The sequence below is a fragment of the Aplidium turbinatum genome, chromosome 3 (genome assembly GCF_918807975.1).
Source record: "Aplidium turbinatum chromosome 3, kaAplTurb1.1, whole genome shotgun sequence".
Taxonomy (NCBI): Eukaryota; Metazoa; Chordata; class Ascidiacea; order Aplousobranchia; family Polyclinidae; genus Aplidium; species Aplidium turbinatum.
Window position 1 is genome coordinate 9,361,459 of NC_137474.1, and position 12,694 is coordinate 9,374,152.

Genomic DNA, 12,694 nt, shown 5'->3' on the forward strand with positions numbered 1-12,694 from the left:
CAAGACCGAGCCGTGCACTATTTTCAGCTTAATGGTCTATTTTTAGCTTTGCCTTTCAACTAATTCGCAACCATACAATCGATTCATTAAATTTTTTTATTTTCTCAGCAATAGCTGCAGTGCTCATCCGAAGATATGCAAAGCAAAAATATAATTTGTTTCAATGCTCAACAGACATTTCATTAATACTGTCAATGAGTATCCTCAGTGGTGCGAATAATCGAAAATATTCAAGCAGTGGTAAAAGACTTAAGATTTAGTCAGCATATGCATAAAATTTAATCGAAATGTTATACGTAAAATAATGTGCAAGTTTCAAATTTCTAATATAGCCTACTCTGAAAGTTGTGTATGAGCCGAAAGAGTTGAACAAAAACAAAATCAGACTCAGTCAAGTTAGATTCTTCAAACGGGGCTGTATGAAAAACAAACCACACACAACCCCGTTTAATTGGGAAAGCTAACTTGATTTGATTAAGAAAGGGGTCCCGTTGCGAAAACTTCGTCTAGGGGAGCTTGTCCGTATGCCAACCGAGTTGATATACTCATGAACTGTCAAAGCGATTTAATTCAATTTTAGCTGGGTGCATCACTACCACCATGTCAGGTTGGTTACCCAAATACATTTTGGGTGCAGGAAAACGAAACAAACACAACTGGTCGAACAAGTCCACGTTGGGAGAAGCGATAAAATGTACAAAAAGTGTAAGGACAAAGCTGCGTTTGTGTGGTTGACAATTCAGCAGCAAATGAGTCTGAGAAATTTCTCGCAAACTGTGAAACACGCGTAAGGACAATGAAAAATAACACACATAAACGCTAATAGCCCATCATTATAATAGCACTGGATAACCATAATAATACTGGAAAATCAACCACATCAAGACAAAAAGCAACATTTGTAAAAAAATTACGTTACTTGAAGGTGGAATAATTCATCGTAAGCGCCAAAGCATTTCAAATAATTCGTTGCATATTATCGCAATCTAGATAAGCAATTCAGCAATATTACTCGAAGCGAGGATTTCTGCTCGCTATGAGCCTTTCATGGTGAATCCTTTCACGGTGAACATGAAACTATTTAGTGAAAATCTCCACAGCCTGCCAAGAACGCAATAACTTGGGCCCCAGACAGCAAATCAGTCGTTTTTTTACATTGGTTCAACGTGTACAGACGTTAAATCAATGTAAATAAACACTAATTTGCTGTCAGGGTAGGCAATGGTCAAGACTGATCCAATCCAATTTAGAATGTTTAGCGCTATGCTGAAATCAGTGAACAAAATCCATTCTTTTTACATTGATTCAACGTCGGCAGATAAGTGAATCAACGTAAAAAGGATAGATTTTGTTGGTTGGATCACTTATCAAAAAAGTAGCTGGCAAGTAGCTAATCATGTAAACGCTAAACGATGCCTCGTGCGACACAAATTGAGACCATCAAATCCAATAATCGTGTGTGATTGTACAGAAATACAGTAGACTCCGCTTATCTGGATCACTTCGGGCAGAAGGCTTTGATTCAGTTAGCCGAAAAGATACAGTATTGAATTAAAAAAACGATCAAGTTTTATTTAATCATCAAAGCAAGCCAAGTTGTAAAAGAAATAATGAAATAAGAATTAATAATTAATCAATAGCCTACAGAAATATTTCTGCTGAATAAAACGCAATGTAGTCGCCTGTTACAAGTCAGCTGTAAGTACTTGGCTTGATGTTTTTTCAAACTTTGCCAACAGATTGTCATGGTCTACGAAACCCCGTCCCAGCAGACCCGCTTGAGATCATTGGCATAATCTTGTTTCAGCGTGTTATCAATGACGTCCGAATTATGGGATTTTACTGTCAGTTTCGGTGCAAATGTGATCCAATTATACGAAAAAAGTGATCCAGCGATCCAGAAAAGCGACATACATTTACATTGAAAATGCACATATGATTCGGGATTCAGAAAAATGATGCAGCTAACCGAATGATCCAAGTTATTCGTGAGCCAGTTAAGCGGAGTCTACCGTAACAGTTCACAAATTTACTAAGCAAAGCAATCGCCTATTTTACATTGATACTCTGTCGGAAGAAGTTGTATCAATTAAAAAAATGACAACTTTCCGTCTAATATTTTCTATCTTCGTTATGTCCAGTAAACGACAACGTTGTACACGAGAAGTTGATGAGATATCATCTAGATAAACATTTTTCACTCACAGATAGAAAGGCAGATATCGAATGACATTAGAACTGTCCTAATGACAAAACAGCTGTCCTAAAAAAAACATCTGCGCCCAAAAATATCACCTTTTCGTGTTGATTTGTTATTGCGGAATGTTTTATCAACGTTATAAATATGGTACACCTTTACATCCCAGTCAGCAAATCAGTCGTTTTTTGCATTAATGTAAAAAACGACCGAGTTGCCGGCTGGAATGATCTTCACCGCGCAAGTGCAATGCAAGAACATAAGAACATTAACCGATGACAAGAGAATATCTTACAGGCTGTGTAACATTAAACGTACATTTAGCGCCTTCGAGGTACGCTAATAGACAGATAGGGCATTTAACTTTGTGAACAGTTAGCTTTCACCGAATGGTTACATATTACTATGTTGAAACAACGCAACACTTAACTAACATATGTTGTGTAAAGTTGTTCGGGTGTCTTGACGCTATTTTTGCTCTTCCTCAACCTTGATTTGACGCTAAATATGGATTTTTTTACCAACCTATAAAATACAATACAAAAAAGACGAATCTACAGAATTTATTTTATTGTTGTCGAATTGAAAACTATCTTTGTGAAACGTTGATGATCTTCAATTGAGCTTTCGGGATCAACGAAATGCAACCTTTTTGACATCAAAGCAAAGAGTTGCCTCTGCCGTTGGTTGCAAAGAAAGGCAAAACCGCCATTACCCAAGAGAGCAAAACCCGTTATTTTTACATTGATTTAACGTCAACGTCTGCAGACGTTGAATCAATGTAAAAACGAGGGATTTTACTGTCTGGGTCACTGCATCACCTTTGCCAGGAAAAAAATAACAAACAAAGCAACCATATGACTAAGTATCGTTAAACTCATTGCATCTGGTCTATGTATTACGTCAACCATTGGGCGGAAGTGAGTGAAGTCATTTGCGACGAAAGTGCGTTGTATACAAGACACAATGGGTGGACTATTTTTCATTGTTTCAACGTCATTGAACGCAAAAACCTCCCAGACAGCAAATTAGTCATTCTGTACATTGATTCAACTTCTGCAGAAGTCGATTCAATGTAAAAGATGACTGATTTGCTGACTGAGCTAAGCGGCTGGCTCAGACAACCCGCTTAAGATCAAAAGCTGTGTGAAAACGTAAAGGTGCATCTACACGAGAAAGTGTTCTTGCTTAAGCTAGTTTTTAAGCTCGTTTCGTCTACACTCACAATCTCGAAAAAAGATTTTGCTTGCTTAAACCGCGGTCACGTGAGTATTTCAACCGCAATGATGTCACGTTTCAAAAAATTTGCGCCAAAGCAAGAAGTAAACCAACTGTTCTTTAACAACTAGTCGGAGTGAGCTGGCACTTTGAGTTGTTGCAGTCATTCAATGATGGCTTTCAAATGTTAACGTGTATTATTTTTGTTGTGATGGTCATGGTCAGAAATAAAAGCAACTAAACTTGTGTAAAAAATGCTGCAAAACGATAAGGTTACAAACACGCAATTTACTTCAGAAAGAAGTGTTCAGACACCTCAGTGAAGTTAAAAAGTTAGAAACAGGCATGGCCAGAGAACACTGGGTGCATCAAATACAAAACAATAACTACAAATTTCCCAGTTGCTTGACAAGCAGCCAGACAACTGAGTGCAGACCTGAGATTTTGCCGCGAAAACATTTCTAAGCAAGAGAACTCGCTTAGGCGCTCAGTTTTTTCGCTCTGGAGCGTATTTTTTCTCGCCGACCAGCTTATTTGCTTAAAAGTAAGCGGCACAAAGTGCAATTATCTTAAACAAACAAGAAGTTTTGCTAGCTTAAGCAAGAAAACAGTCGTCGTGTAGACGCACCTTAAAGCCCAGCTAGTAAAATCTGTATTTTTTAAATTGACTTAAAGTCTGCAAATGTAAAAACAACAGATTTGGCTGCCTGGGAAATAACGTAATATGGGTATTAGAGTACCTGTAAAAGATCACGCTTAGTTTTCCAGCTAAACGCCAAGTAATATTTGCAAACATACCAAACAAAAAAGAGACATTTAATAAAACAAGAGGACAAATACTGTTGTGATTTGGTGTTCATCAGTGTGTATTACTTTTTTCCATTGCATTTTTCGTTTTTTGTTATTCTTTTATGAAAGCAATAAACAGCACTGTGTTTAAAGTTGATTCAATGCAACATAGAATCAATGCAAAAATAACTTGAAAGTTAAAAACGCAATTTCTGCATGTCAACACTGCAACATATTGGCAAGTACAACCACCCGAGACAGAAAATCAACCATTTCTTGCGGTTGGTAGCTGATTGGGTTGCTTGCTGAATGGTTGATTTGCGGTCTGGGACTTTCTACGCTATATAAACATCATACAATGTCAAAACAACACAAAAGCGCTCTCAGTAGAATGGAACAAAGAATATTTCCTATAGCATTTCTTCTTTTTCGGTGTAAAAAAGTCTCACAATTTTCCTAACAGCAAAATCCATCATTTTTGCATTGATTCAACGTCTGCAGACGCTAAATCAATGTGAAAATGACGGATTTTGGTGTTTGGGTGAAAGCACACTTGAAATACAAAAGCTCTCTCACTATGAACAAATCGCAGCAGCATTGTTTCGGATTAACAACATGGACATTTCCGTGGCGATTGACTCAACGTCTGCAAACATTAAATCAATCTAAAAAAATAGCTGATTTGCCGGTTTTAAACTGACTTGTGTTGAAGCATGGACTTCTAAATAGTAGCACCTGGACTGGACACGCAGTGACCAACATGAGGCCAAACAGTTGGTACAACGGTTGGCCAGCAGTGGGCCAACAGCCAAGTAACTAACCCTGTTGGCCCACTGTTGGCCAACTACTGGTGCTACTATTTAGAAGTCCATGGTTGAAGTCATTATTTTATCACTCCAACAGAAACCAAAGTCTGCAGACGTTGAATCAATGTAAAAAACAATTGATTTGCTGTCTGGGAACAACCAAGCCGCAAATTTGCCCTTTTTCCATGGTTTCAACGCCATCAGACCATGAAATATAGCAAAAAACGGCAACTTTTGCTGGCTGAGAAGGTGTAACCTTTGGATACTTGAAAACACTGCATACTATAAACTGCAAAGATCTTTGAATACTGAAGATTAAAAAATAGTTCTTTTCACAAAGCCAACTTATCCCGCCAGAAGTCCCTGGAAAGAAAGCATAAAAGCTAGAACATGATTTCTTATATTAACACATTCAGCAAAAATGAAAATTGTCTATATATCTACCTGCAAAGGAACAACAGTAAAAAATGTAATTCTTACGAACAGACAAAGCTGCACAAACCGTTGAAAAACAGTTGGGAACAAACACTGGGTAACAAAATTTTTTTTACAAAATAATTATGACTTTGATTTGTTCAGAGACGTTGTTAGTTGTTACTGCATCTTGACTTTGTTGTCTGGCACAGCAACGTTGCGGCTTGAACTTGCTTGACACTGAGAACAAGTTTTGTGGATGATTTTGCCAGTACGCACACCGATTGCAAGGCACCACATCACCAAGATAGCGGCGAAGACTCCAACTTGTAGCAGAGACGGGTGATCGGGCTGAGAAAAGATTTTTTTTTTTCATAAAAATTTGGAGAAAATACGTCAGTGAACTTAGAATTGTCAGGATTGCAAATAAACTGTACACAGGTTCATAAAGCGTAGACACATGGACAATTTGGACATGGCAGCTATAAGCCATTTTGTTTCTTTTAATACTGTAGTGCCATCTCAAAGAACGAGTAAAATTAATAAAAGAATAGGTTGCGGTTGCCCAATGCCATGGCACATTCAGTGGCCATTCAGCCAGCAACTATCACCTGAAGCTAAAATTAACTTTATTGTCTACTCATGCAAACACACACGTAGCGCAGTGACGTCAATCAGAAATAGCAAGGCACCTGCTTAACATGATGGCACCACAACTTATGAATTCATTTCCGCTGACAAACAGCCCTATTATTGCATATATCAAACGGCTGCATGCATTGAATGAATGTAACAAGGACTAAAATGCGTGATGGGTTTTACCTGTTGCTTGAGCCTCATCCAATGGCCGCCTGGTTGTGTGACGTCATCATAAACAGCAAGTATGTCGTAATATATCATCAGTGCGGACGATATGTGGAACATCTGATGATTGTGGCCTTTTGACATAATGTAAAATTAATTCGTTTAGATATATATAAACAAGGATTTTTAGTGGTAAAAGTCTTCTCTTTCAGTGTTTCAACTGAAAGGGTAATTTAGGGTGGAGTCCTGTTTCGTATGGTTCAGAATGTCCCTCAATGCTAGGACTGGACTCCATTTTAGTTAAGACAAGGCCTGTGCATGTACTGCATGACTCGTGGATGGTACTGGGTTGACCTTGATGCATAATTGAAAAGGCTTCAGCACACCAAGGACAAACCGCTAACTATGGTCACGCCAAGGCAACCAAAAGTTGAATAATAAGAAAAAAAGTTTACAAATGACATTCATTACAAAGATTGATAATAAAAAGAGAAAATATACAAATGGAAAGCAATAGCAGACCGACCAAGAAAGATTTAAACAACAAACAGCACAGAACAGACAAAATTAAATTATGAAAATGGTGTTCGAAGAGCTCATGATTGAGAACAATTTCAGTCAACCAGCAACACGAGGAATCCAGACAGCAAAATCCATCGTTTTTACATTGATTCAACGTCCGCAGACGTTGAATCAATGTAAGAATGACGGGTTTTAATGTCAGGGAAAGAATATTATCGTTAACAGGTATATATCGTTATACATGGATATACTGTATATATATATATCGTTAACAGGGATAAAACAGATCGTTAAAATCTACACTGTGAAATAAAGAACATTATAATGCACTGAATTTTATCTACGGTACCAATTTTATGAACATCTTACCCACGATATCAAAGGTTCCAGGCATGTAACATTGTGGTGATTTGCTTGCATATAGACAAGGCGATACGACCATGAAGAACATAGACACCAAGTGATAATGCATTGACGGGCTGGAGAAATCTGACTGCGCATACCTACGAGATATGACCTTGTTTATATACAACTGAAGATGGCTAATTGGCTATGCAAAACGTAAATTATAAAGTAAACATATCACTATCAGCTGCAGTTTAATAGGCTAAGCTGTACTTCAGTACAAAAGTCACTAAATTACATCATTGAATAGAAAATGATAATTTCATATGTGAAGTTTTGGTCTTATGACATTGAAGCATGCTATATCGTCACACAGATTTCAAGCATTAGAAATCTCTATCTCACGTAGTGAGTTCTCTTCAAAGTCAAATGGCAAAAGACATACATCAAACTTTGTCATTTTACGATTGAACTGCTAAACGACGTCTTAAAGATTATTAAAATATTGATGTTCTTTTAAGATCTCACAATTTAAACGTACAAACCTGTACAAGACAGGCATTATCCCGTAGATGTATCCATAAGCTAAGCCAGAAATTCTTATCACATTTCCAAGAGATGTTGCAGAAAAACTGTTTGGTATTTTGGTAAGACAAAGAAAGTAGAAAACAATGCAGCAATGGAAGGTCAAGATAGCCAGGTTCCAATAGCCGATTCTGGGTAATAAAGATCAACGACTAATATTAACGGTTTGAACTTTAGACTATCAAAATCTAAAAACACATCACAGGACGCCTGCGTATTAAATCAAACAAATCATATAATATCTCGATTGCGTAATACTGTGTAAACAAAACCTCAGTGAAAGGCTGATATTGAGGGTTAACAACCCAGATAGCAAAATCCATCATTTTTACATTGATTCAACATCTGCACACGTTGAATCAATTTAAAAATGACGGATTTTGCTGTCTGGGTATGTAACAAAAAAGCTGTACCAATGGATTTAAAACTTTAGACAACATAAAACACTAAAACAGGGAACAATGTTATGAATCATTTCAAGATATATTTAACCTCACCAACCTGCTGTAAAAGTCGACTTCTGTGCAAGCAAAAAAATGGGAAACAGTGGAGCCAAACGCATAGCAAATTATTCCAAAAAAATCAAACAGCAACCAACAACAATGGTCCAACTCTGATCTAAACACAAACATGTTACAATAGCCTGGTGTGGTAGGTCTTCACTTAAAAGTTATTTGTAAGACGTACTAATCAAAGTAATATGATAGCAGATTTTTTCAACTTAAAAAAAAACGTTTGATGATACTATGTTGCAACACAGTATTGGCAAGAAAAATATATTAACTGACTTATATGTGATTTTAAAAAGATATGTATACACACAATAATTACGATGAAAGTACGACCTTTTACAGACATATAGTTTGATGCCAGGCAGCCATTTGTGGCTCTTTCTGTCAAAACAACCGAAATGGTCCGTTTCGGTGAGTCCGATCCCTTAACGGGGGATTTTTTCAATTTTTTTTTTTAATTATCGGGTACCGTAGCCTAATTATCATTGCCGTTTTTGGGTTAGGGGTTAGGAGTTAAGGTTAGGGGTTAGAAGTTAGGAACTCGCCGAATCAGACTCACCGAATCGGACTCACTGAATAGTAGCAGACCCCACAATAATTACGATGAAAGTACGACCTTTTACAGACATATAGTTTGATGCCAGGCAGCCATTTGTGGCTCTTTCTGTCAAAACAACAGGGTTGCTACATTGTACAATGTACATTGGGTCTGCTACTATTCGGTGAGTTCCTAACCTCTAACCCTAAAACGGCAATGATAATTAGGCTACGGTATCCGATAATTTAAATAACAAAATTAAAAAAATCACCGAATAGGGATCGGACTCACCGAATCGGACTCACCGAAACGGGCCATTCCGTGCTACATTACCCAGTATTTGTGGAAAATTTGTGGACACTGATATGACTAGACAGTTTAAAATCTTGTAATGTAGATGTAGTTTTAACATTAACAAATAGAAGGCAAAAAGCTACACTATTCTCAATGGCTAACATCCTGGCATCAATTCAGTCAGAACAAAATGTATATAGTGAGTTGTTGCCAAATATTGTAGTCAAACATATGTAGGTTTCCATACCGACTGTGAAATGTATGTGCAATTGCACTGCAGAATGTTACCATGAGTGCTGCACCAATAGTAACCAGAACTGGCCATTCTTCAAACACATCTATCACCTGCAAACAAGAAAACTTTACATTCTTCTATTTTTGCAACACACTAACAACCAAAAATATGTTTAACAGCATATTAAAATCAAGATAACTCTTTCGAAATATTGGAAACCAATTCATTAAAATCATCTTTAATACCAACTTGTCAATTGTCATGCTTTTTTGGTTGAACACGAAGCAGCAGGTAGGTTCATTTGAATGACATGAAAATAATTGTGTTGGATACATAGGCGCCTCAGCAGTGGGGGCATGGGGGCCAGGCCTCCACGCATATTTCTGCGTGGGGGCAACTTTTTATGCTGTATTGATACATAAAACTGTAGATGAACTAGCGATCGGCAGCAGGAAAACAGTTTTTAAATGCAAACCGCAACAGCTTCGCGATAAATAATCACTACAACGAGTAGCGATGCTACAATCCCACATAGCAAAAATCTACCATTTTGTGTCGATTCAATGTCATCAGATGTTGAATGTACGGTGTACCCAAAAACAACATAATTTGCTACGTAGACGCAGCGTGCGTTTAGCTTTGTGCGCTTGCGAACAGACTATCTCAATGTTTAACGTTTTTGAAAGTCGCAACCTCAGAAGTGAATTGTCGCGGCAGTGAATCGCTAGCTGTGAAAATGAACTTGAAGTCTCGGCCCGAGATAACCACTAACCAACGCAACAAGGGCTGGTACAAATCACATTGCGCACAGGCGGCATAATCAACGCAACAATGGACTCGCGCAAACTGCATGGCGCACACACGACCGTTGCCACAGAAACCCGATCAAAGGCGGGAATATGCGCATCTTTTGTTTCATCTGTAACACGAAAACGAGCATTTTACAGCGAATTGAAAGCAGGTCAGTCATAAGTTGCGATATTGTAGTGAAAAGGGAGCAATGTCAAGTCGAAAACTTAAGCAAACGTCTCTCCCTAACTATTTTTCAAAGGCTGTTTAGTGTTTACGGATGTCAGCAACTTTTAAATTTTTTCAAAGTGACGTGCTGTTGAATTGATATAAACATGAATGATTTCACTTTCAACAGGTATATTTTCAAGCGTATGATGAAGTTAGTATTTTCATTCCATTTACACTACAGTATACCTTTTAGTAAACCTTTTCGTCTCTTGTTTCATGCTAATAAATCTAGTTCGTTGCTAAACTTTATGTTGTGCTAAGCAGAGTCGAGTCCATCAACCGCTAGCCATCCACCGCTAGAAGTGGACGAGTTTTGTTTATAATAATTAACGGTAGGTCGAACGTAGCGATAACTCCGAGTGTGGCAATAAAAGCAATCCTAGTGTGACGACATAATTACGTCATCCATCTGCGTGACATTTCGCTGAATTTACGTTGTTGCTGATGAAACACGCTTTCGCCCCCACGACCAAAAAAATAGTTAGACGCCTACTTAAGATCCTTGGTTAAAACACTTTTTTCACGGGTCTGCTACTATTCGGTGAGTCCGATTTGGTGAGTCCGATTCGGTGAGTCTGATTCGGTGAGTTACTAACTTCTAACCCCTAACCCAAACCCCTAACCCCTAACCCTAAAACGGCAATGATAGTTAGGCTATGGTACCCGATAATTAAAAAAAAAAATTGAAAAAATCCCCCGTTAAGGGATCGGACTCACCGAATCGGACTAACCGAATCGGACTCACCGAATCGGACTCACCGAAACGGGCCATTCCGTTTTTCACAACCTTATAAGTATGAAAAAACCTTCATCCTTGCAGAGAATTAATTACCTGAGAATATTTGTATAACATCCATAAAAAGTAGAGACCAGGAGCAAGATGCGTCCATACATTTAGTGTTTCGTTGTTTGGAGTCCACAATGTTTTCAAATAATATCTAAATGCACAAAAAACAGATATATACAAATCTAAAAAAATGAATGTAAAACTACACACGGCACCAACTAAACACAGAACTACACAGTCCCGTACCAGACTCAAGTGGATCAAACGTTTTGTTGATCAAATAAGCCAATGCAAATTTAAACCTAACCAGTAAAAGTTTAGGAGCAGATCATGATTGAGATGGTGAAGTCGTGATTTACAAATAAAGTCTCTCTCAATCGTTCATGTACAACTCAAAATACAAGTTTGGAAAACATTTGAATTTTACTACATTGGTTTATGCTTAAAGGGCGGGGAAACCCAAATTAACTTTGCGAGTTTTTTGTTTCATCGTGATGTCATTGTGTACAACATGCGTTTTAGCAATAAAAAAATCCAAATTTTGTTGCCCTCGTCTCGCTAGGGCCGCTTTTGTTTGATACCCGTTTGCAAGGTCTCGTTGCGCATCAAGCTGTGATTCTGTTCTCTGTGACGTCACAAGGTACATATAGTTGTGGCCAAAAGTTTAAGACCAGACTTGATTTATGACGATTTTTGCATTACTTCAAAATACTGCATCAGATATAAGATGATGCATAAAGATGATGCAACTGAAACAATATATGATGCAGTATTTTGAAGTAATGCAAAAATCGTCATAAATCAAGTCTGGTCTTAAAGTTTTGGCCACAACTATATGTACCTTGTGACGTCACAGCGAACAGAATCACAGCTTGATGCGCGCGAGACCTCGCAAACGGGTATCAAACAAAAGCGGCCTTACCGAGACGAGGGAAACAAAATTTGGATTTTTTTTTTGCTAAAACGCATGTTGTAGGCTACACAATGACATCACGCTGAAACAAAAAACTCGCAAAAAGTGAATTTGGGTTTCCCCGCCCTTTAATGCAAAAAAATCAACACGTAAATAAGAAAAAACAACAATAAACACTTACATTCTTGGCATGTTAGGTATGGGATATCCGCGGAGAACAGAATGCTTTACAGTACATTGAGGAACTTTTGTATGATCAACTTTGTAAGCATGATAAAAATGATCAGGGTTGATACACTGATCACTACCGGCACATGAAGCACTGCAATTATCCGCAATAACTTTCTTCTTATCAGAACTGTGATGTTTTTCTTGGCTTGAAAATCCTTCCAAGGCAGAAATGTTACAGGAAATATTCTTGATACACAACTCCATCTTTCACCCTATTTAAAACCTACCAACCTGAAATTACTCCAGATTTCTAGGAGTTACAAAAGGGGGCTTAGTAGCTGTAAGAATACAATTGACAGTTAAAAATCACTTAAGTAAAATGTTAAAAATTCCCTAATATGGTGATCATGAAACATGACTGATTAGTAGGGCAAGCTTTTTATGAACAAAAAATAAAAAACTATAACTTTATTTTTTAAAACATCAAAATTATGCTAATCTTCGTAATTAACAACTCGCATGCAAGTTTTTACATGTATTTTGA

General features: G+C 37.6%; 1 protein-coding gene across 1 annotated transcript; it reads right to left on the reverse strand.

Moving 5' to 3' along the window:
- Positions 1 to 82: 82 nt before the first annotated feature.
- On the reverse strand, positions 83 to 12,479 carry LOC145767015 (membrane progestin receptor gamma-like). The gene is made up of 8 exons (XM_082578745.1): positions 12,161 to 12,479; positions 11,112 to 11,217; positions 9,272 to 9,369; positions 8,182 to 8,298; positions 7,641 to 7,811; positions 7,120 to 7,253; positions 6,247 to 6,362; positions 83 to 5,775 (listed from the first exon to the last, which is right to left on the reverse strand). Exons 1-8 carry the CDS (start codon positions 12,412 to 12,414, stop codon positions 5,605 to 5,607), a joined length of 1,167 nt encoding a protein of 388 aa, XP_082434871.1. The 5' UTR covers positions 12,415 to 12,479; the 3' UTR covers positions 83 to 5,604.
- Positions 12,480 to 12,694: the final 215 nt, after the last annotated feature.